This window comes from Thunnus maccoyii, chromosome 24 (genome assembly GCF_910596095.1).
Source record: "Thunnus maccoyii chromosome 24, fThuMac1.1, whole genome shotgun sequence".
NCBI lineage: Eukaryota > Metazoa > Chordata > Actinopteri > Scombriformes > Scombridae > Thunnus > Thunnus maccoyii.
In genome coordinates this window covers 6,018,879-6,038,036 of record NC_056556.1, presented here as the reverse complement: position 1 = coordinate 6,038,036, position 19,158 = coordinate 6,018,879, and the positions used below count along the sequence as shown (strand labels likewise).

Sequence of the window (19,158 nt, the reverse complement as noted above, 5' to 3'; positions counted from 1 at the left end):
ATAATAATAATAATAATAATAATAATAATAATAATAATAATAATAATAAAGACAACATAGCAGTGTATTATCAGTTACACAGAGACCACAAATAAGTGGCTGAACTGACCTGCTTCAGAGAGTGGTGTAGATGGGAGATCAGATGTAACTTCTCCAGCAGCTGGAGGCTTCTGCAGATATTTCCTGAGAGCATCTGGACAGTTATAGAGTAGATATCAGCCTGTTACAAGCAAAAACATGTAGCTGCAGAGTAGACAAACAACTGCTGCAGCCTGTTGCACCAGCTGTGTGTCAGTTCAAACTTAGTTATAACGTAAATTATTATCACTAAGTTGTGATTTATGCATCACTAAAATAAAAGCTTTCACCACGGAGATAAGTTACAACATAACTGTAATTGCTGCCATTTAGCAACACAGTAATCCAGTAGAGATCTAATTTATTGATATATTTCACTATTGATCCAGTTTACTACAATGTGCTATGATGCCAAGTGGCTCATGCCAGCTTACACATAGTTGGTGCAAACCAGTGCAGAAATCTATGTTTTTATGGATATAGCGTTAGCCATTAACACTGATATTGGTCAGTGAAATTTCAGCACAAAGCCTTACGTTGTAGGAAGGAGCAGTTATCCAGATAGCTCGCTACTTGCTTGTCATTCAGTCTCATATCCTTCAATCTGTAACGATATGTGAGTCCAGCAGCTATCGTAGCATCATTATCTAGCATTAGCTTTATTGCTACTTAGCTAGCTATGTTAACATTAGATGACATACCTTATATTGGACTTTCTTTTCCTCCTCCTCTTTTCTCCGTTTTCTTTCTTGTGCATCTGAAGGTTTGGACCTTTTCATTATGTAATAAAATGTGAATATCTGCCTCTTGACATCTCGTCACAGACTTTGTCTGTCTGTGATGCATCATCCCTCTTTTTCAGTGCGCACAGTAGAGGTGCAGAGCAGATGAAACATTGTGAGGATTTTTTTTGTGACTTTTAACTTGTGTGGTGGGACAAGTAAATTTCTTTTCCATTTGTCGTATAAAGAAATTGGACAAGCCTTAAAGTCGAGCCGTAAACTCTGAATTTATTCTTTTTTTAAAAATAAATTCAGAACAGGATTAGAATTTATTTTTATTATAAATATAACTAAACTTTGTTTCTAGAGCAGCAACAGTAAATGGTAAATGGACTGTACTTGTATAGCGCCTTTCTAGCCTTCCGACCACTCAAAGCGCTTTTACACCGCGAATCACATTCACCCATTTACACACATTCACACACTGAATGGGTACAGGGGCTACCATGCAAGGTCCCAACCTGCCCATCACAGGGAATCTAATCATTCACACACATTCATACATTGATGGCATAGCCATCAGGAGCAATTTGGGTTTAAGTATCTTGCCCAAGGACACATCGACATGCGGACTGGAGGAGCCGGGAATCGAACCGCCAATCTTCCGATTAGTGGACGACCCGCTCCTGACCCTACCTCCTGAGCCACAGCCGCCCAGCTGCAACAGTCATGTTTACAACAGCAAAGTCACTTTATAAACTCAATAATATCTCTGGAAACAAATGTAAAATGTCAATAAAATAAATAATATTCCTGACATAAAAATACTGAGTGAAGTTTAGAAAGAAAGAAGAAGACAGACATCAGTCAGTATCAGTCCTTCCTCCTGTCCTCCTCCTCCTCCCTCTGCTGCTGATGTGATTGACTGCTGCAGGTACCGCTGGTAGAGAGGAGAGGCTGCTTTGTCTCAGCCAGCAGCTGAGTTTACAAGAATGAGCCAAATTTGAAGATTGGTGGCAAACTAAGCTAAACAGTTAGACTACATACAGACAGCTTTAGTTTTAGCTTGTTGCTAACAATTAGCTATTAGCTGAGCTAGCGCGCTGTGGTTGTGTAAAACATAGCAGCGGTGGATGAGAGACTGCGGACAGAGCAGTTGAAAATATCACTTTTCTACATGTTTATGCTTGTTGATCAGGTGTATTGATAGAGTATTGGCTTTTTACTCGCTAAGGTGTTATTGCACTTAAGAAGTAACGAGCGTAGTTGTCGTCAACTCGAGTAATCTTCACTTCACATGTGATCTGCTGTTCACTGACTTTGCTGTGTGTGTGTGTCTGTGTGTGTGTGTGTTTGTGTGTGTGTGAGTGTGTGTGTGTGTCTGTGTGCGTGTCTGTGTGTGTGTGTTTGTGTATGTGTCTGTGTTTAAGTGTGTGTGTGTGTGTGTGTCTGTGTTTGTGTGCGTGTGTTTGTGTGTGTGCGTGTCTGTGTGTGTGTGTGTCTGTGTTTGAGTGTGTGTGTTTGTCTGTCTGTGTGTGTTTGTGTGTGTGCGGGTTTGTGTGTGAGTGTGTGTGTGTGTGTGTGTGTGTCTCTGTGTTTGTGCGTGTGTCTCTGTGTTTGTGTGTGTGTTTGTGTGTCTGTGTGTTTGTGAATGTGTTTGTGTGTGTCTATGTGTTTGTTTTTTGTGTGTGTCTGTGTTTGTGTGCGTGTGTTTGTGTGTGTGCGTGTCTGTGTGTTTGTGTGTGTGTGTGTGTCTGTGTGGTTTTTTTGTGTGTGTGTGTGTGTGTTTGTGTGTGTGTGTGTCTGTGTGTGTTTGTGTATGTGTGTGTGTTTGTGTGTGTGTTTGTGTATGTCTCTGTGTCTGTGTTTAAGTGTGTGTGTGTGTGTGTGTGTGTGTGTGTGTGTCTGTGTGGAGGAGAGGCTGCAGTTTGAGAATAAATTACACCAAAACATTAAAAAGTGTTGATAAAAGAACCGGTAACATCGGAGCTTATCAATACTACAGTCTTTAATCATTTATCCTCGGGGCTCGTTTAATACCGGGTTTCGGTAGCCATCCCTACAGAGAAATAAGTGCACATTAAATAAAACTGCCATACCTTTGATTATTTTGGAGAAAACAGACGTATAAACCGATGCATAAACAACCGCAGGAAGCTGGAACAAGCGTTGATGTCTGGAACAACGAGTGTCTCTTTCCCTCGCCGTTAAATCGTTTACAAAGTGAAAAAAGCAGAAATGTAGTGGCAGAGTAAAATCTTTTTTGTGTTAGTGGTCAAAATAAACAGACTATGATGGAACAAATAATTCACTGTTGATGGAAATCCGTCTGTAGACGGAGCTCTTGCACCCATGTAATCTGCTTCTAACGCTACATGATTTCTTCTTTATTCAGATTGTGGAGATGCAGTTTGTCAAAGAGCAGCTGTGCTTCTCTGCTCTCAGCTCTGAAGTCCAACCCCTCCCACCTGAGAGAGCTGGATCTGAGCTTCAACGAGAGTCTCGACGGTTCAAAAAGGAATCTGCAGTTTGATTTTCTGGAGAGTCCACACTGTAGACTGGAGACTCTGAGGTCAGACACCATTTCTTACTTCTGTGCTGAGATTAATATGATGTGAAAGTTGTGGTGACACTAAACTGCAGACATAAGGATGATTTTTATGAGGTAAAATCTCCTTCAGATTTACACATTCAAATGTTGTTTTCAAACATTTAAATACTATTTAAAGCCTCCCTCCAGTGTATTTTGGCATTTTTGAGATATTTCATATTTTTCTGAGTCATTTTCTGACCATGTTGATTAGCCACAATGTTCACCAAATATTTGTGGACAAATAACTTCATTTTGTGCTCAAAGATCAAAAATGTCAGCTGTTGTTAAAACTGAACAATGACGTATGACTATAGTAGAACGCTGCAGTCATACGTCATCCTCATAAAATCCCTTTGTTTTTGTGAGCGTCACATAGGCTACTGATACAGTATCAGGCGCCTGTGTTTCATACTAAATAGTCTACTGGATGCAGACGTGCTGCAACAACAGATTAATGCTTCAAATATAAATGATTTATTTCAGTTAAACACTCTCCAACCAACATGTGCACAGAAAATAAGGTTTAATGTGGTTAAAGCAGGAAAGTCAGTAAATCAGTGTGCAGTGATGTATAAATGAATGTGGGTGATTGTTACAGTATCTGTTGTCCACAGCTGTTTATACTGTATGAAAAGCTTCTCCTTCACTTGATTAAATCCCTGCAGCATCTGAAGTCAGCAGGACTGATATGTTGATAAATCTGCAGCCTCTGAGAAGTGCTGCGCCAGAGCGCAGTGCCGTTACGCACCACCGTTCACTGTGTTTACCTTCATTAAATCTCCTGATGACACCAGGCTGCTACAGTAGAAACACACACACCTCTACACACACACTGTTAAAACTTCCTGTAAAAACATTCAACAACTGGCAGCAGGGTTGCCATTAAGTTACGGTAAAATTAACATTTTTTTACTGTTACTAAAGTTTACGGTTTCATGCTGTTAATGAAAAATACAGTATGATGTGGTTTTTCATTGCTTTATTAATATAACTGTTTTTTTTCTTTTACAGTATCTTACAGTTGACAGATTTGTTTGATTGAACTATTTAGTTTGTATCTATTTTACAAACATTTTAATAAACCTTTTTTTAACCTGAATGAATACTGACTTAGCAGGTTAAACACATAGGAATAGTCACAATACATACAATTAAAGGCACTTTTGTTAAGAAAAAGGTTTTAATAGACCTGGTTGTCATTCTTCATAAAATCTGTGTCCAAAGCTGGCTACAAGCACATAATGCAAACCAGAACAAAATGTTGTTTAGGAATGAAGAACAGAGCTAAATCACTGATATTTCAATCATGTAATTACAATGTAAGAGAAAAAAACACAGCTTCTTATTGCACTTGACTTTTTATTTGAATATAAAGTTGGAAACTTCACATGCAGAACAATTGCATGTTAAACAAAAAGCTGAAACAGAGCGTTCTCTCTCAAACTGTCTTTGGCTTTTTGATGGAAATAGTAGTACAAGGCACTTAGGCTCAGAAATATTGACATGATCAACTATACAGTATCACCTTTTTGACTAACAATATATTTCAAAATATGAAACAGTGTTTAGAAAACCAAAGCAGGTGACCAGAACAGAAGAGTTCAGTTGAATAAAACTGCATCATTTGCTGTTAAGCAGCTTTTAACCAGAGGACTGTTCCACAAAGCAGGATTAGAAAGTTAGGCAGATAAGTGTGAAAAGATGACATCATCATGATAGTGTTTTGAATCTGTAAAGCAACATTTGAATGAGCTATTTGGATATGATTCAATTATGATTGACAATTCAAGTTCATGATAACAAACCAAATTTCAGCAGTTTGACCATTTTTAAAGTCATGTGGTAAACTTACTAACCTTGCTTTGTGGAGCAGCAACAGTTACAGACAACTGAGCTACATCACAGAATTACAACCAAACTCTCAGATAATATCTGGCTCTATATCATGTAACATCTGAATATACTGGAGATATTGTCCAGCCTTAAGGCATATCAGTGGTACAAATAAAAAGATGAACATTACATAAATAAAAGATGTTTTGTCAATATAATGCTGTCTGTCAAAAACAGTTGAAATATAAATGAAAATATAATGAACAGCAGCAGACATGTTACATCATGTCCAAATATGAACTGTATGTCAGGCTCTAACAAGGAACACGGTTAAGTGCAGAAGTCCAAGTATTGGGCGATGGCAGGGGAGTGAGTTAGTTAATGATTTATGGCCCAGTCAAAGACACCAGTTCTCCCAATCCAGCCTTGGTAGCCCTCTGACTGTGTGTGTGTGTGTGTGTGTGTGTGTGTGTGTGTGTGTGTGTGTGTGTGTGTGTGTGTGTGTGTGTGTGTGTGTGTGTGTGTGTGTGTGTGTGTGTGTGTGTGTGTGTGTGTGTGTGTGTGTGTGTGTGTGTGAGATTGAGAGGGAGAAAGAATCAGACGAATGAGACCAGCTGGTGTTTTGATAAATAGAAGCGAGTAATGGGATTGAGTAATCTCACCATCTTAAATGAAGTCCCACTTGAAGTCCATGAGTTTCCTCAGCAGAGTGGATACAAACTTTCAAACATTCAGATCTTTATTTTAAATCAATTTTGATAACATTAAAACATCTGTGACCACATAGACTTTATACTGATCCACACTGAGCATCTTTTTGGTCTTCATATTTAATATAAGATGAAAAAGCTGCACTGGCTAATTCACTGTTAAGTCACTGTGTGTTTATTGAAGTAGCAGCATGTTGTCATTAATATTAATGAAGCTCTTTTTCACTGTTTGTATTTGACAGTTTTTAACCTGCATCCTGTTGGGTTCAGGTGTTTGGAGTTTCCATTTTCTAAACTTGTTCATTCTAAACCTTCTTCAGCTCTGAACAGATTATGAAACATTGAATGATTTCAAACACAATAATCTCATGGATGCTGAAGAGAAAAAATTTTTTGACTTAACTTTTTTCTACTGGTGTCCAAAGATGAGCGCCGAGGCATGAAGTCACCTCGGGGGGTCTGGAGGCATGCCCCCCCTGCAAAATGTTTTCTTTAAATGATGCAATTTGGTGCATTCTGGTCATGATTTTTATTCCTGGCAAAGGCACCAATTTATACATGAAAAGTATAAAATAAAATATTTTACCCTCATAAAGTATGCTATTTCTCTCCTTACTGACAAAACACTTGTAGGCCTACTTATTTTAACTATTCAACTATATTTTAGAATAAGAATAACATAAATATCTGTACATATTATCTTTATCAACTTTAAACTTTTCATGTTAACATATGCGACTGAACACTGATAATCAATAGTCTTATTGATCCTCATCGGTTTGGTTCCTTATCAATACTAAATAAGTCCTTTTTAAAAAAATAAATTATAAAAGAATAAATTCAGAACAGGATTAGAATTTATTTATATTATAAATATAACTAAACATTGTTTCTAGAGCAGCAACAGTCATGTTTACAACAGCAAAGTCACTTTATAAACTCAATAATATCTCTGGAAACAAATGTAACATGTCAATAAAATAAATAATATTCCTGACATGAAAATACTGAGTGAAGTTTAGAAAGAAAGAAGAAGACAGACATCAGTCAGTATCAGTCCTTCCTCCTGTCCTCCTCCTCCTCCCTCTGCTGCTGATGTGATTGACTGCTGCAGGTACCGCTGGTAGAGAGGAGAGGCTGCTTTGTCTCAGCCAGCAGCTGAGTTTACAAGAATGAGCCAAATTTGAAGATTGGTGGCAAACTAAGCTAAACAGTTAGACTACATACAGACAGCTTTAGTTTTAGCTTGTTGCTAACAATTAGCTATTAGCCGAGCTAGCGCGCTGTGGTTGTGTAAAACATAGCAGCGGTGGATGAGAGACTGCGGACAGAGCAGTTGAAAATATCACTTTTCTACATGTTTATGCTTGTTGATCAGGTGTATTGATAGAGTATTGGCTTTTTACTCGCTAAGGTGTTATTGCACTTAAGAAATAACGAGCGTAGTTGTCGTCAACTCGAGTAATCTTCACTTCACATGTGATCTGCTGTTCACTGACTTTGCTGTGTGTGTCTGTGTGTGTCTGTGTGTTTGTGTGTGTGTGTGTGTCTGTGTGTGTGTGTGTCTGTGTGTTTGTGTGTGTGTGTCTGTGTGTGTGTGTGTGAGTGTGAGTGTGTGTGTGTTTGTGTGTGCCTGTGTGTGTGTTTGTGTGTGTGTGTGCCTGTGTGTGTGTGTGTGTGTGTGTGTGTGTGTGTGTGTGTGTGTGTGTGTGTGTGTGAGATTGAGAGGGAGAAAGAATTAGACGAATGAGACCAGCTGGTGTTTTAATAAATAGAAGCCAGTAATGGGATTGAGTAATCTCACCATCTTAAATGAAGTCCCACTTGAAGTCCATGAGTTTCCTCAGCAGAGTGGATACAAACTTTCAAACATTCAGATCTTTATTTTAAATCAATTTTGATAACATTAAAACATCTGTGACCACATAGACTTTATACTGATCCACACTGAGCATCTTTTTGGTCTTCATATTTAATATAACATGAAAAAGCTGCACTGGCTAATTCACTGTTAAGTCACTGTGTGTTTATTGAAGTAGCAGCATGTTGTCATTAATATTAATGAAGCTCTTTTTCACTGTTTGTATTTGACAGTTTTTAACCTGCATCCTGTTGGGTTCAGGTGTTTGGAGTTTCCATTTTCTAAACTTGTTCATTCTAAACCTTCTTCAGCTCTGAACAGATAATGAAACATTGAATGATTTCAAACACAATAATCTGCTTCTAACGCTACATGATTTCTTCTTTATTCAGATTGATTTGCTGCAGTTTGTCAGAGATCAGCTGTGCTTCTCTGGTCTCAGCTCTGAAGTCCAACCCCTCCCACCTGAGAGAGCTGGATCTGAGATACAGCTCCGTGAGTTCTTCAGACAAGAAGCTGCTGTCTGATCTTAAGAAGAGTCCAGACTGTAGACTGGAGACTCTGAGGTCAGTAGAGAGTTGGAGTCAGTCCGTGCTGGTTTCAGCAGTTTTGTATTAAACACAGTTAGTATCAAAGCAAAGATCCAGTATTTCCTGGTGAACCTCCAACCTTCTCAGTGGCTGCTTTCCTCAGTGAAGCTGTGAGAGGAGAACGGTGACAGGCTTCAGGATCGGACACAACGACAGAGAGAGAGAGAGAACAGTCAGCCAATCAGATCAGCCAGAAGCTTGTTGTGATCACGTGTTTGAGTCGATGTGAAGACGACTGTTGTTGTTGTTCATGTCTGCAGGAAATAAAGCTGGATTACAGCTGACAGCCTTACAAGATGTATAGAGACAGTGGTCCTCATTCATCCAACTGTCGTACCATCAAATCTGATCTGAAAGTGTTTGTTCTCTCATTTCAACACTAAAGAATTGATCAGTTCATCTTTGTCAGAGCTCTAAGATCAGTCTGACTGAAGCCTGCAAATCACTGGCTCTGATTTCACAGAAGCATCATTATGTTTAGTAACCATGTGGTCTTTATACAGACCAGAACCTCTGCTGAAGTCCAGGAATCACATCTTTATATCTGTCCATCACTTATTTTATTTCCTCCAAATATTTTCAATGACAGCCTCCATTTTTATTTGTCAAATGATATTTCAAAAGCAGATAAGATGTTGATCAACACACAGAGACTCTTGCTTTCACTTTAACAGCAGGTCACATGTAACAACAGTAAATGTGTCACTAAAGTGTTTGTGCAGTAATGATGTGTTCATGACTCTCTGCACTTTATTTCCTCTGTGTACTTCAGTGAAATCTGCAGAGTAAACAGACTTGATGCCAAAAGTCTCTGCAGGTCTGTGAGATCGGAGCTCAGTGTGTTCACTCCAACACGTTAACATGAGAGCTGAGAGGAAGCAGGCTACGCTGCACAGCTGCTCCACTTCTGGTCTGAACAGGACTGAAGTCCCTGCTGGTCTTTATACTGGATGTGCTGCATCACTGACTGACAGCTGATGAAGTGAGTCTCACTAAACACTGATTTATGACCTCTGTTGTTTCTTCTTCTCTCATCAGCTTGTAGTGATGATCTCTGTCAGAGTGAGTGAACATCCAGGAGTTCGTGTTGAGAGAGGATCAGCTGTATCCTGATGATCCAGAGAGGTTGAAGCAGCAGCAGCAGCAGCTTGTGTGTAGAGAGACTCTGACTGGGCCATGTTACTGGGAGGTAGAGTGGAGAGGAGAGCTTCATCCAGCAGTGACTGACAGAGGAATCAGAAGAAGTGGAGATGAGTCTCAGTGCTGCAGTCTGAACTGATCTGAGAACAGCTCCACTGTCACACACAAAGTCAAATCCACCATCATCCCTGTGTGTTCCTCTGGATCTGACAGAGTATCATCAGTGTATCTGGACTGCTCTGCTGCTGCTCTGTCCTTCTACACAGTCTCTGCAGACACACCCAGACTCCTCCACTCAACCACCTCCTCCACCCTCCTCCTGGACCTGAGTCTCAGTCCAGATTTTGGTCCGTGTGGATCATCTCCAGCAGAGGCTTGTTTAGAAAGACTTTCCTGCCTTTGTATATAAGTTGTATATATGTTTTAAATGTCTCTTTACTGTCAGACATGTGACCATCTGTATCTGTTGAAACCAGAGTGACACTGCAGATTATTGCAGAATCACTTGACACTATAACCGTTAATTTACAGGATTGTACATATCAGAGAATATTGACGTATATTATATATCAATATATAATATTGAGTAGGCTAGTAGTGTGATGTGTGAATCAAACATCCCTCAGGATTATGTGAGATCTGTCAAATAGAGGAATCAGTGCAGCATGTAATTTTTCACTGTCCTAAATAATGTCGAGATTGATAAACATTAAAGAGGGAAATCAGGAAGAAATTAGTCTAAAAAATGTATTTGCCATCGGGTTAGGGAGTTTATTCCATTTGTATGAAAGCCTAGCATTTTTACCACTTAACAAGGTGACATCACACACAAGGATTCTCTCCCTCTCTCACCTTCCTGACACACAGCCCTGCCCAACTTTGAAGTAGTTGATGAGCGGAGCAGAATTTTCCTTTCATCACGATAGTGAAACCCCACCAAGAGTCAATAATATGGACTGTCTATAACCTCTGATGTGTGCGTGAAGGACATACATGCAAGCTTCGGCACTTATTTTGTTAATTTTGCTGTCTGAATCAACCTTCTGATTCACATATTTTACCTTATTCTGTTACACTGTTTCATTTAGCATACTTGCTGATGGGTTTGCTAGCTTAATTGATGGATGGTTTAATTACTTTGTAGATGGAGTTACTTTATTATCAATGATGTTCATGCTAATGTAGGTTATTTAGGAGAATGTAGTTGTATTAAATGTATATTACTGTTCACCAGCAGGGTATATACATACACATATATATTACTGTGTGCTAATGATGGTAATTCCGTATTGCTTTATTGGTGTATAGTTGAAACATATATATTTTTCTCCATATTATGATCATCTGCTAACGTTTAGGAATGGAGTTAGCTAGCACAATACACAGTGTAGCTATTGTAAACAGAAATAATTTGAACATTTATTGAAATGAAACCATGTGAGAAGTTTAGAGGGAAAAATCACTATTTGGTGGAGCTGTTAACAACTCATAGACATCTGACATCTGAAAAAAGAAAGTTGTATGAGAGAGAGTAGCTGCACCAAAATGAGCTCCTGAATACATCTCAAACTTGGACCTAAAAAGTGGAACATTTTGCAAAATAACCTGCAAATAATCTTCAGAAAGGACTTTAAAGAAGAGGTAACAGCATTAATCAGCAAGAATAGAAGAGGAAATATCATCTTTGGATAGAACAACTAGCTAGCTGTGACGTATATTATATATCAATATATAATATTGAGTAGGCTAGTAGTGTGATGCGTGAAACAAACATCCCTCAGGATTATGTGAGATCTGTCAAATAGAGGAATCAGTGCAGCATGTAATTTTTCACTGTCGTAAATACTCTTGAGAACGAGAAACATTAAAGAGGGAAATCAGGAAGCTTGAAGTGGAAGAAATGAGTCTAAAAATGTATTTGCCATCAGGTTAGTGAGTCTATTTCATTATATGAAAGAAACTGGGCTGATCAAAAGAAATTAGTGTTCAGTGAAATATAGGAGATGAGTCATAACATTTCTGATATGCAAGAATGTTTGTTGCTTCACATCTATGAGACTCTGTGTGTTTGTTCTGTTTCATTTAATTAAATAAAGATTAAACATGACAATTAACTTTAGTCTTTGTTGTTATTTAATAACCGCTAATACATAAAACAATTTGTATAGGAGCAAATAAAATTAATTATAATAAAAAAAAAAACATTAACATTGAACCCTGTATACAGTTAGCTAGTTTAGTCCAGTGGTTCCCAACCTAGGGGTCGGGCCCCTCCAAAGGGTCACCAGATAGATCTGAGGGGTCGTGAGATGATTAGTGGGAGAGAAAAGAAGAAAAAATAAAGTTCTGATACACAAATCTGTTTTCAGGTTTTGGACTTTTTCTCTAATTTTTGACTTTTGGTGAAATATTGGATCATTTGAACATTTATTGAAATGAAACCATGTGAGAAGTTTAGAGGGAAAAATCACTATTTGGTGGAGCTGTTAACAACTCATAGACATCTGACATCTGAAAAAAGAAAGTTGTATGAGAGAGAGTAGCTGCACCAACAGGAGCTCCTGAATACATCTCAAACTTGGACCTAAAAAGTGGAACATCTTGCAAAATAACCTTCAAATAATCTTCAGAAAGGACTTTAAAGAAGAGGTAACAGCATTAATCAGCAAGAACAGAAGAGGAAATATCATCTTTGGATATAACAACTAGCTAGCTGTCAACTGCTAACTTTTTGTTGTTTAGTTGAATATTTTGAATAAAGTTTGTGTGTTGATAGTGGCAAATAATAAAAAGTCAGACTCAGATCACGTCGTGTCTTCTGCAGATCAGAGACGAGCCCCCACCACTGCCAAGAGGTTCTCGTCTTGTATGTTTGTATTGTCGTTGATTCCACCCCCTGAGTACCCCCTTAATCGGGCCCCTGCCACTCTATTTGGCTGCCGGGAGTTTTAAAAGCCAGCAGCCTGTGTGTCCGTGAATGCGTCATGTTGTCGCACACTGTCAAGTTAACGATCAAGGTGATGTTTGTGTGTTTTTTTTTTAATCTAGGTAGGAGGTAAAGTACAAATCGGCTGCATTAAAACGCAAAGAGCAAGAGAGTAAGAAAAGCGGACCATCAAGCTAACGTTATTGCTAGCACTACTAGCCTGACAGCGGCTAACGACCAGACTATCCAACCTCACTTTGCTGTGTGTTGAGCGGGACATAAACATCGACAAAGACAAAGTGGCACCATGAAGGAGAGGAGGATGAAGTTTTAAAAAGGGACCGTGATATGTACAAAGTTGGTTAACCTTTTGGGATTATTTTGTTCTATGGAGGATGCTGGAAGACACGAATGGACTAATTTACACTAAACTACAGCAGGCTGAGCAGCGACAACACTTGGTGAGTGAAACATGTCACTTCCATAACTTATGGATGTTATATAATGAACTGGATCTTGTACTGGGACTGACAAGCCCGCCGAGGCTTTGAATAAGGTGGATTTCCCCAGTTTTGCATTTCTAAGTGGTTCAGTCACCTGTTGACTGTGTGGTTTGAGAATGAGCCTGTGCAGAAGCTGCTTGTTGCTTGTGAGAATTCATTCCTGCAGAAAACAAGAGTGAGTAAGTCGTGTATTTGATACATGCAGTGATACTTTTTGACATGAACAAAAACTCATAAAGAATATACATAAAGAAATATGTGTGAGTCATGTATCTACAGTATGATATGTGCATTGTTTCTTTTTGATGAGAACATAAATATGCTGTCTAAATGCCATCTTAGAGTTTTCTAATTGAATGTAATGTGGTTTGTTGTATTACACCACTATGAAACACTCTTTTGATAAAATGACATGTTATCCTCCGGTATATCTTATTTCTTTATAATGACCTGTCTGACTTGTCCTCTGACCACACTACTGCTATTATTAGTGCTTAGTTTTACACTTAATTTAGTTAACCTTGATAAATGTTTGAGGTCACAAGATGATAAAAAGTATCATACAAAAAAGAGCAATTTCTGTTCATTTATTCAGATTTTTCTCTAATTGCGCTGCTCTTTTCTTGGGAAATACTGGACGTTTTCACCTTTTCAGGACTCAACAAAGATACAAACATCCATAATTAGTCTCTTTCTTAACTTAAATGTTGGTTATGAAGAAATCAGTCATAATGTGAGATTAATGTGTTGTTTGACTCCATGTTTTCCGCATCTCGGCACCTGTCTGTGTCACTGCCTGTGGTGTTGTAGACTGTCTGCTTTGTGTTTGATTAGACAAACCGCTGTGTCTTTTTTATATTTGAATAGGCCTTGTAGTGTTGTAGACCGCCGTGTCTATTTTATGTTGATGTTATTCCCGTGTAAGAAAGACATGATACTGAGTCAGTGCATATTTCTTTATATCTTTCAGCAAATAATGTAGCAATCAGCCTGCAGGTGAGGTCAAGTGTCATTCATATTAGTGCAAAAGTTTCACTACATCTTTGTTGTTTTTTTTTGATGAATTGTGTAATCGATTGTATTATTGCTGTTATTAACACACACTTCCTGACATCCACAGCCTGTCTCACCTGTTTCCAAGTTGTCAGATATAAAGACTGATATAATTCGGGCCTGCTGGTGGTAAATAAAGCTTATTTGTTCTCCAATTCTGGATTTTCAGTGTATTTCTTTTGACTATTCAGGTGTTTTGAATGTCCACCAGCTGCTGGATGCACCCAGGACTAAACTTTCTCTCCACAGCTTGTTCAATCTCAGCTCTTGGTGTAAACATTTGCATTATTACAGTAAGTGCATTAATGAGTCTGCTGTCTTTGAGTTTTTCATCTTGTATTATTGCAGAAGAGATTACAGCCCCTGAACATGTTCCTGTTCATATCGACTGTCAGTGTTTCAACCAGCATCATTGTTTCATCATTGCATAAGTTGTTTCAGGTTTTTTTGTGTAAAAATGCAAAACATTTAGCAGTAGTAGTGCTGATAATATAAAACTTATAAGACTGCTCTGTGATAGCTGATGTTTTTTTCTGTGGTGCTTTCAGGTGTTGTAGTAACTTGTGTCTTCTGAGAATTGACACTCGGCTGAGGAACAGCAGCCTTTTTATTTGATGAAGCGACCAAATTTGTATTTTCCTTTTTAACTTTTAATCTCTAAAGGTAGTTAAAGGTAACTTTAACTTTTGACTGTTCTGAAAAGATGCAATCTTGAACGCCCTAATGTCCATTTTATCACACTAGCACGTGAACGCACCACAGAAATGACTCTCTAGTACACACTTTTAGTTCAGTCTTTCTTCAGCTGTACACAGTGTCATTGAAAAGGCACCTTCATAATGTAAAGACAGTTTTTATTTTCATTTTCAGCATCTTTTAACAGCATTAAAACATATTCCCATCGTTACTTCCTACAGTTCAGTGCTATTTGATTTTTAAAGCAAAGATTTAACATTGGTGACTGTTAGTTATTGAAGAATTCATTCTTTATCGTACAAAATAAACACATTAGATTTATTGTCCACCACATTCATTTCATATGTACAGAGTCTTCATACAGGCATACTGTTGAGACTTGTTGACTGTTAAGTCACCTGTGCAGGTACATCTCTGACTACATGTACACAAGGAAGCTGAAGGAGTTTACATGCAGCAGGTCAGTCAATCACAGCAATAGAATAACGCTGCCATCTGCTGGTGAAAGCAGGCTACTACTGAACAGTTTATCTGCTATTGGCTGCTCTTTGCTGTCAAGTTATTCTGAGAGATACCAGTCGGTACCAAACACCAGCCAATAGCTCTAATTCACAACAGACAGACTTACACATCACTGATTTGAAGGATAATCATGCTCTCAGTTATAGAACAACATTTCCCATAATGCTTTAGGGGGATATAAACAGGAAGTAAAGCGTTGCCATGGATTCAGTGAGTTAGCTGTGAGCTACAACTTGAGCCCCGTTTTTTTTTTAGCCTATATTTGTTTACATGTTGACAAAATGGCGCCATTAAAAGTATCCCGATTTAGTTATTATCATTTCCTTTTTATTATCAGTTTGCATTGTAGCCATGAATCTACAGACATCACTGGATTACTTGATACTGAAGAAAATTTATGGGGAGCGACTTTTTTAAATTTCTAAGCAGATTTATGGACATTTATTCGCGATGCACATCACATATGATGATATCGTCGGGGAGTGTAAGTCACGCTGAATCTAAAAATGTGTGTATTATGTCTGTGTGTCTGTTTAGATTTTACTGAGTCCTCTGGATTATTTGGTTTTTCAATCAGTTAAAACTAATGAAAAATGCTGTTACAAGTTTCTAGAGGTCAGAGTAAAATTATATGTGACGGAGGAAAAGCAGCTTTACGCATTTGGGAAGCTGGAAGGAGGTGAAACTTCAGCTGTGCTGCTGCTGCCTCACTGTCACCACCAACAGCTGCAAGTGATCAATTAATTAAGCTGTAAAGAGGAAAATAAATATCTCTCCAGTTTTTGTTCAGTTTTCAGTAAAACTGTGCTGATGAACAAACAGTCCATTTGACTCTGTATCTCTGGTGTCTCATAAGCTTCATTGATCACATAAATACAGAAATGTGTTAACTATCTGGCAGTGATATTGTGCGACTGTTTCCTCAGATCAGGCCCTTCGTCTATGAACAAACAGACAGACACATTAGTGGAGATATTTGGAGGCGTTGAAGGTCATCGAGATGAAGTCCTGAGTGCTGTGAGTAACATCTAATCACAGCTGCCATCTGAAGAATAATCCACGAACACAGAAAAACTAGATGGCGTTTAAGATGTGTTGTTGTTGTTTTTTTTCATCCAACTGCAGGATTTTGATCTCTTGGGTGAATAAATGATGTCATGTGTGATGGACCACTCCCTAAAACTTTGGCGGATTGATTCAGAGAGAATGCAGAAAGCCGTTGGCGGATCTTACGAGTACAACCCCTCCAAGACCAACAGGTACAATCACACACAGAAGTGGGATTTTCATTGTAATGTTTTTATAGTCCATTAATAACTCCTGGATTAAATCAATCTAATCAAATCTACATACTACCAATATTGGGATCTGTACATTCCTGTCTACAGATTGCAGGAAGTTTGCTGGCAACTGGACCATCTTACTGTTAGAACAGATGGAAAGAAAATTCATACTATCAACCTAAACAGAGACTTTAAAAAGCTGAAACACCACCCTCAAGGTCAGAATAGTTCATTCTCCTTCTCTGGTGAGATATGTGTTAAGTTAGCGTTAAGGATACATACAGTATAATAATATTTTGTAGGATTTTGTGTGTTATTTGAAAAGGGCCAGTTTGTCATATTCTTGTTGGTTCTGTGTCAATTCACCCTGAATTCAAGAAATGATGAAGAGGGATGTCTATGTTCCTATTATATGAACTGCAGTTTTGATTCACTCTAACCAAGTTGACAGAAATATTGATGTTACGTGTGTGTGTGTCACAGGCCAGAGATTCAAAAAGTGTGTATTTGTGTGTTTGTGCGAGGAGATAAAAGATAGAATGTGAAAAAGAAAAAGTGCAAATCAGAGCTTTTTAAATGATGAAGGTTAACGAGCTGCATGTTTTTAGTTGTTCTGTTAATTCACTATAGTACAGTACAGAGTATTAACTCTTGAAACACAAAGCAGTTCTTTCTGTGTGTGTGTGTGTTATTCTACAGGGTTTTCTATGGGGTTGTTCTGTATTATTTTTATCAAATCAGACTCTCACTAACTAGTCTCACGTGCTTTTACCTTCAAACTTCATTCAAATGTAAGAATGTGCAGCATCTTTATGAAATGTGCAGCATCTATTCAATTTAGCTGTTTTTAGTAATTGAAATATCAAAGTATCTTTCTTTTTTCTGTATGATGTCGCTCCCTCGCACAGGTATACGGCTAATTTGACTTCTCCACAGGAAAGCGTGTGATCACCAGGGCGGCGATGTGGGTCAATGGTCTGTTGTGTTACAATAAAAAGTTCCCCAGCTCAATTAGCTCAGTGATTAACTTTCCCGCTGGCTGATTAAAAATGCTCCTGCCGTCACCCTTTACCGAGGCGCTGTCCTGACTATTGAAGCTGGTTCACTGGAAGAGTTTGGGGCTCTTGGTAATGTACTGAAACACCATCTGTCAGCTAAAACAAGCACACTCACATTTCTCACAGAAAGTTACACCTTTTCTAGTTTGTTATTTTATATTATAATGTATTCATTCATGTATTTTTCCTGTGAAAATGTAAATGATAATTGAGTTTAATAATATGTGATTTATCTTTATCAATAATGTGACCTCATGAAGCTTATTTGGTTGGAGAAACAGTCTTGTTTCCTTATTAATTCAAACTATAGTGATATAGTTTGTGTTTTTGATAGTTTGAGTGTTAGTTTATTGGAGGGAATGTCTTCTCACTCGCTGCAACCCAGAGAGGTCAGAGGTCAGGCTAACATCTAGATCAGCACAGCTACAGCAAGTAGGATTCAGTGTATTTATAGATTATTTATATATTTATAGAAACTTTATTGACATGTTGTTTTGATCAGATGAGGTCAGACTGTTTAAAAGATTGGATTAAAATGTTATTAGTAAAACATCTTGTATTGGATTCACTTTGACGTCAGATTTCTTGCAGCACAAACATCGTCTGTATCACATTCATGACCCAAAAAAACAAGCAGCTGCAGCACATTCAGTGTCCCCTAAAAGACCCAGTTGAGCTTTAGAGCTTGAAAATAAAGACATTTTTGGAAAGTGAGGATATTTTGTCTGCCCTTCCCTTCTTAAAGGGTCTCTTTAAGATCTGGTTTAGTGTGAAGGTTAGAATTGGGTAAGGGTCAGGTTAAGGGTCTGGGGTAGGCAATGAGTTGGGACAAGGTTAAGATAAGAAGCTATAGGGAATGTTTCAGGTTACTGCGAGTCCTCACAAGTATGGAAGTACAAGTGTGTAAGTGTGAATATGCACCTCTGTGTGTGTTGGGACAACTCATTAAGTGTGTCGTCCTTCTGTAGAAGAATAAGGAGAGCAGGACACTATGCTGCAGTCTGCACTCAGCATGTCAGTCACACACAGCAGTCAGTAAACCATTTCCTGTTATGGGTGAGTGTATTCAGGTTTGTGTGTGTGTGAGAGAGAGACGCTACTATGCACTGTCTCCTTAGTGGAATAATTGAGTCTAGGACTTGTATTGACATATATGTGGCACATAGGATATTAACATGCAATTGCCAACTGACTTGTGTTATTTTCTTTTATATGTTTGCACTTTATTTTACACGTTAACAGACCCTCCATTCAAGTCCATATATTTCTATTTGGAGTGTAAAAGGCAGGAGATCAGCTGGGGGTTTATAAGCTGTGAGCCTGCGCTGCATTCTTCAGTTGGCAGTTAACGTATAATCAGTAAAGCCACGGAGGATCAGCAGACTCACACTCTTTTTTTCCATCTGTTCTTTCAGGTGTGTAAATGTCATGTAAACATTTATATGGTTTATCAGTTTTTCTATTCAATGTACTGTTATGTATTGTAGCGTGTAGTTTGTAGTTTGTCAGCGGTCTTTGCGCTAGCTTGGTGTCCTAAACTAGGACGAGTTGGCGCTAGCTTGCCGTTTACGATGATGGTTATCATCAAAT

The 19,158-nt window shown here is 38.3% G+C and overlaps 2 protein-coding genes and 1 pseudogene across 9 annotated transcripts in view; all 3 read left to right on the top strand.

The window, feature by feature from the left end:
- Positions 1–11,151, top strand: part of LOC121892195 (NACHT, LRR and PYD domains-containing protein 12-like) — a 100,026-nt gene extending 88,875 nt beyond the window's left edge. For 5 of the 6 annotated variants that reach the window (XM_042405097.1, XM_042405101.1, XM_042405096.1 and 2 more), the window contains 3 exons: positions 3,196–3,372; positions 8,190–8,363; positions 9,426–11,151. In XM_042405097.1, coding sequence (XP_042261031.1) covers positions 3,196–3,372; positions 8,190–8,363; positions 9,426–9,432 — 358 coding nt within the window. In that variant the 3' untranslated portion in view covers positions 9,433–11,151. The remainder of the gene's footprint in view (positions 1–3,195; positions 3,373–8,189; positions 8,364–9,425) is intronic. The other variant, XM_042405099.1, reaches the window with a different exon arrangement.
- The window catches only part of LOC121892421, a 174,542-nt pseudogene that overhangs the window by 94,159 nt on the left and 61,225 nt on the right, over positions 1–19,158 (top strand).
- LOC121892196 (NACHT, LRR and PYD domains-containing protein 12-like) overlaps positions 14,309–19,158 on the top strand; it is a 171,569-nt gene continuing 166,719 nt past the window's right edge. Inside the window, exons 1-5 of one of the 3 annotated variants that reach the window (XM_042405103.1) lie at positions 14,309–15,735; positions 16,154–16,244; positions 16,353–16,486; positions 16,616–16,728; positions 17,419–18,983. The gene's annotated coding sequence lies outside the window, so the exon portion shown is untranslated. The remainder of the gene's footprint in view (positions 15,736–16,153; positions 16,245–16,352; positions 16,487–16,615; positions 16,729–17,418; positions 18,984–19,158) is intronic. The other 2 variants (XM_042405105.1, XR_006094322.1) reach the window with 2 other exon arrangements.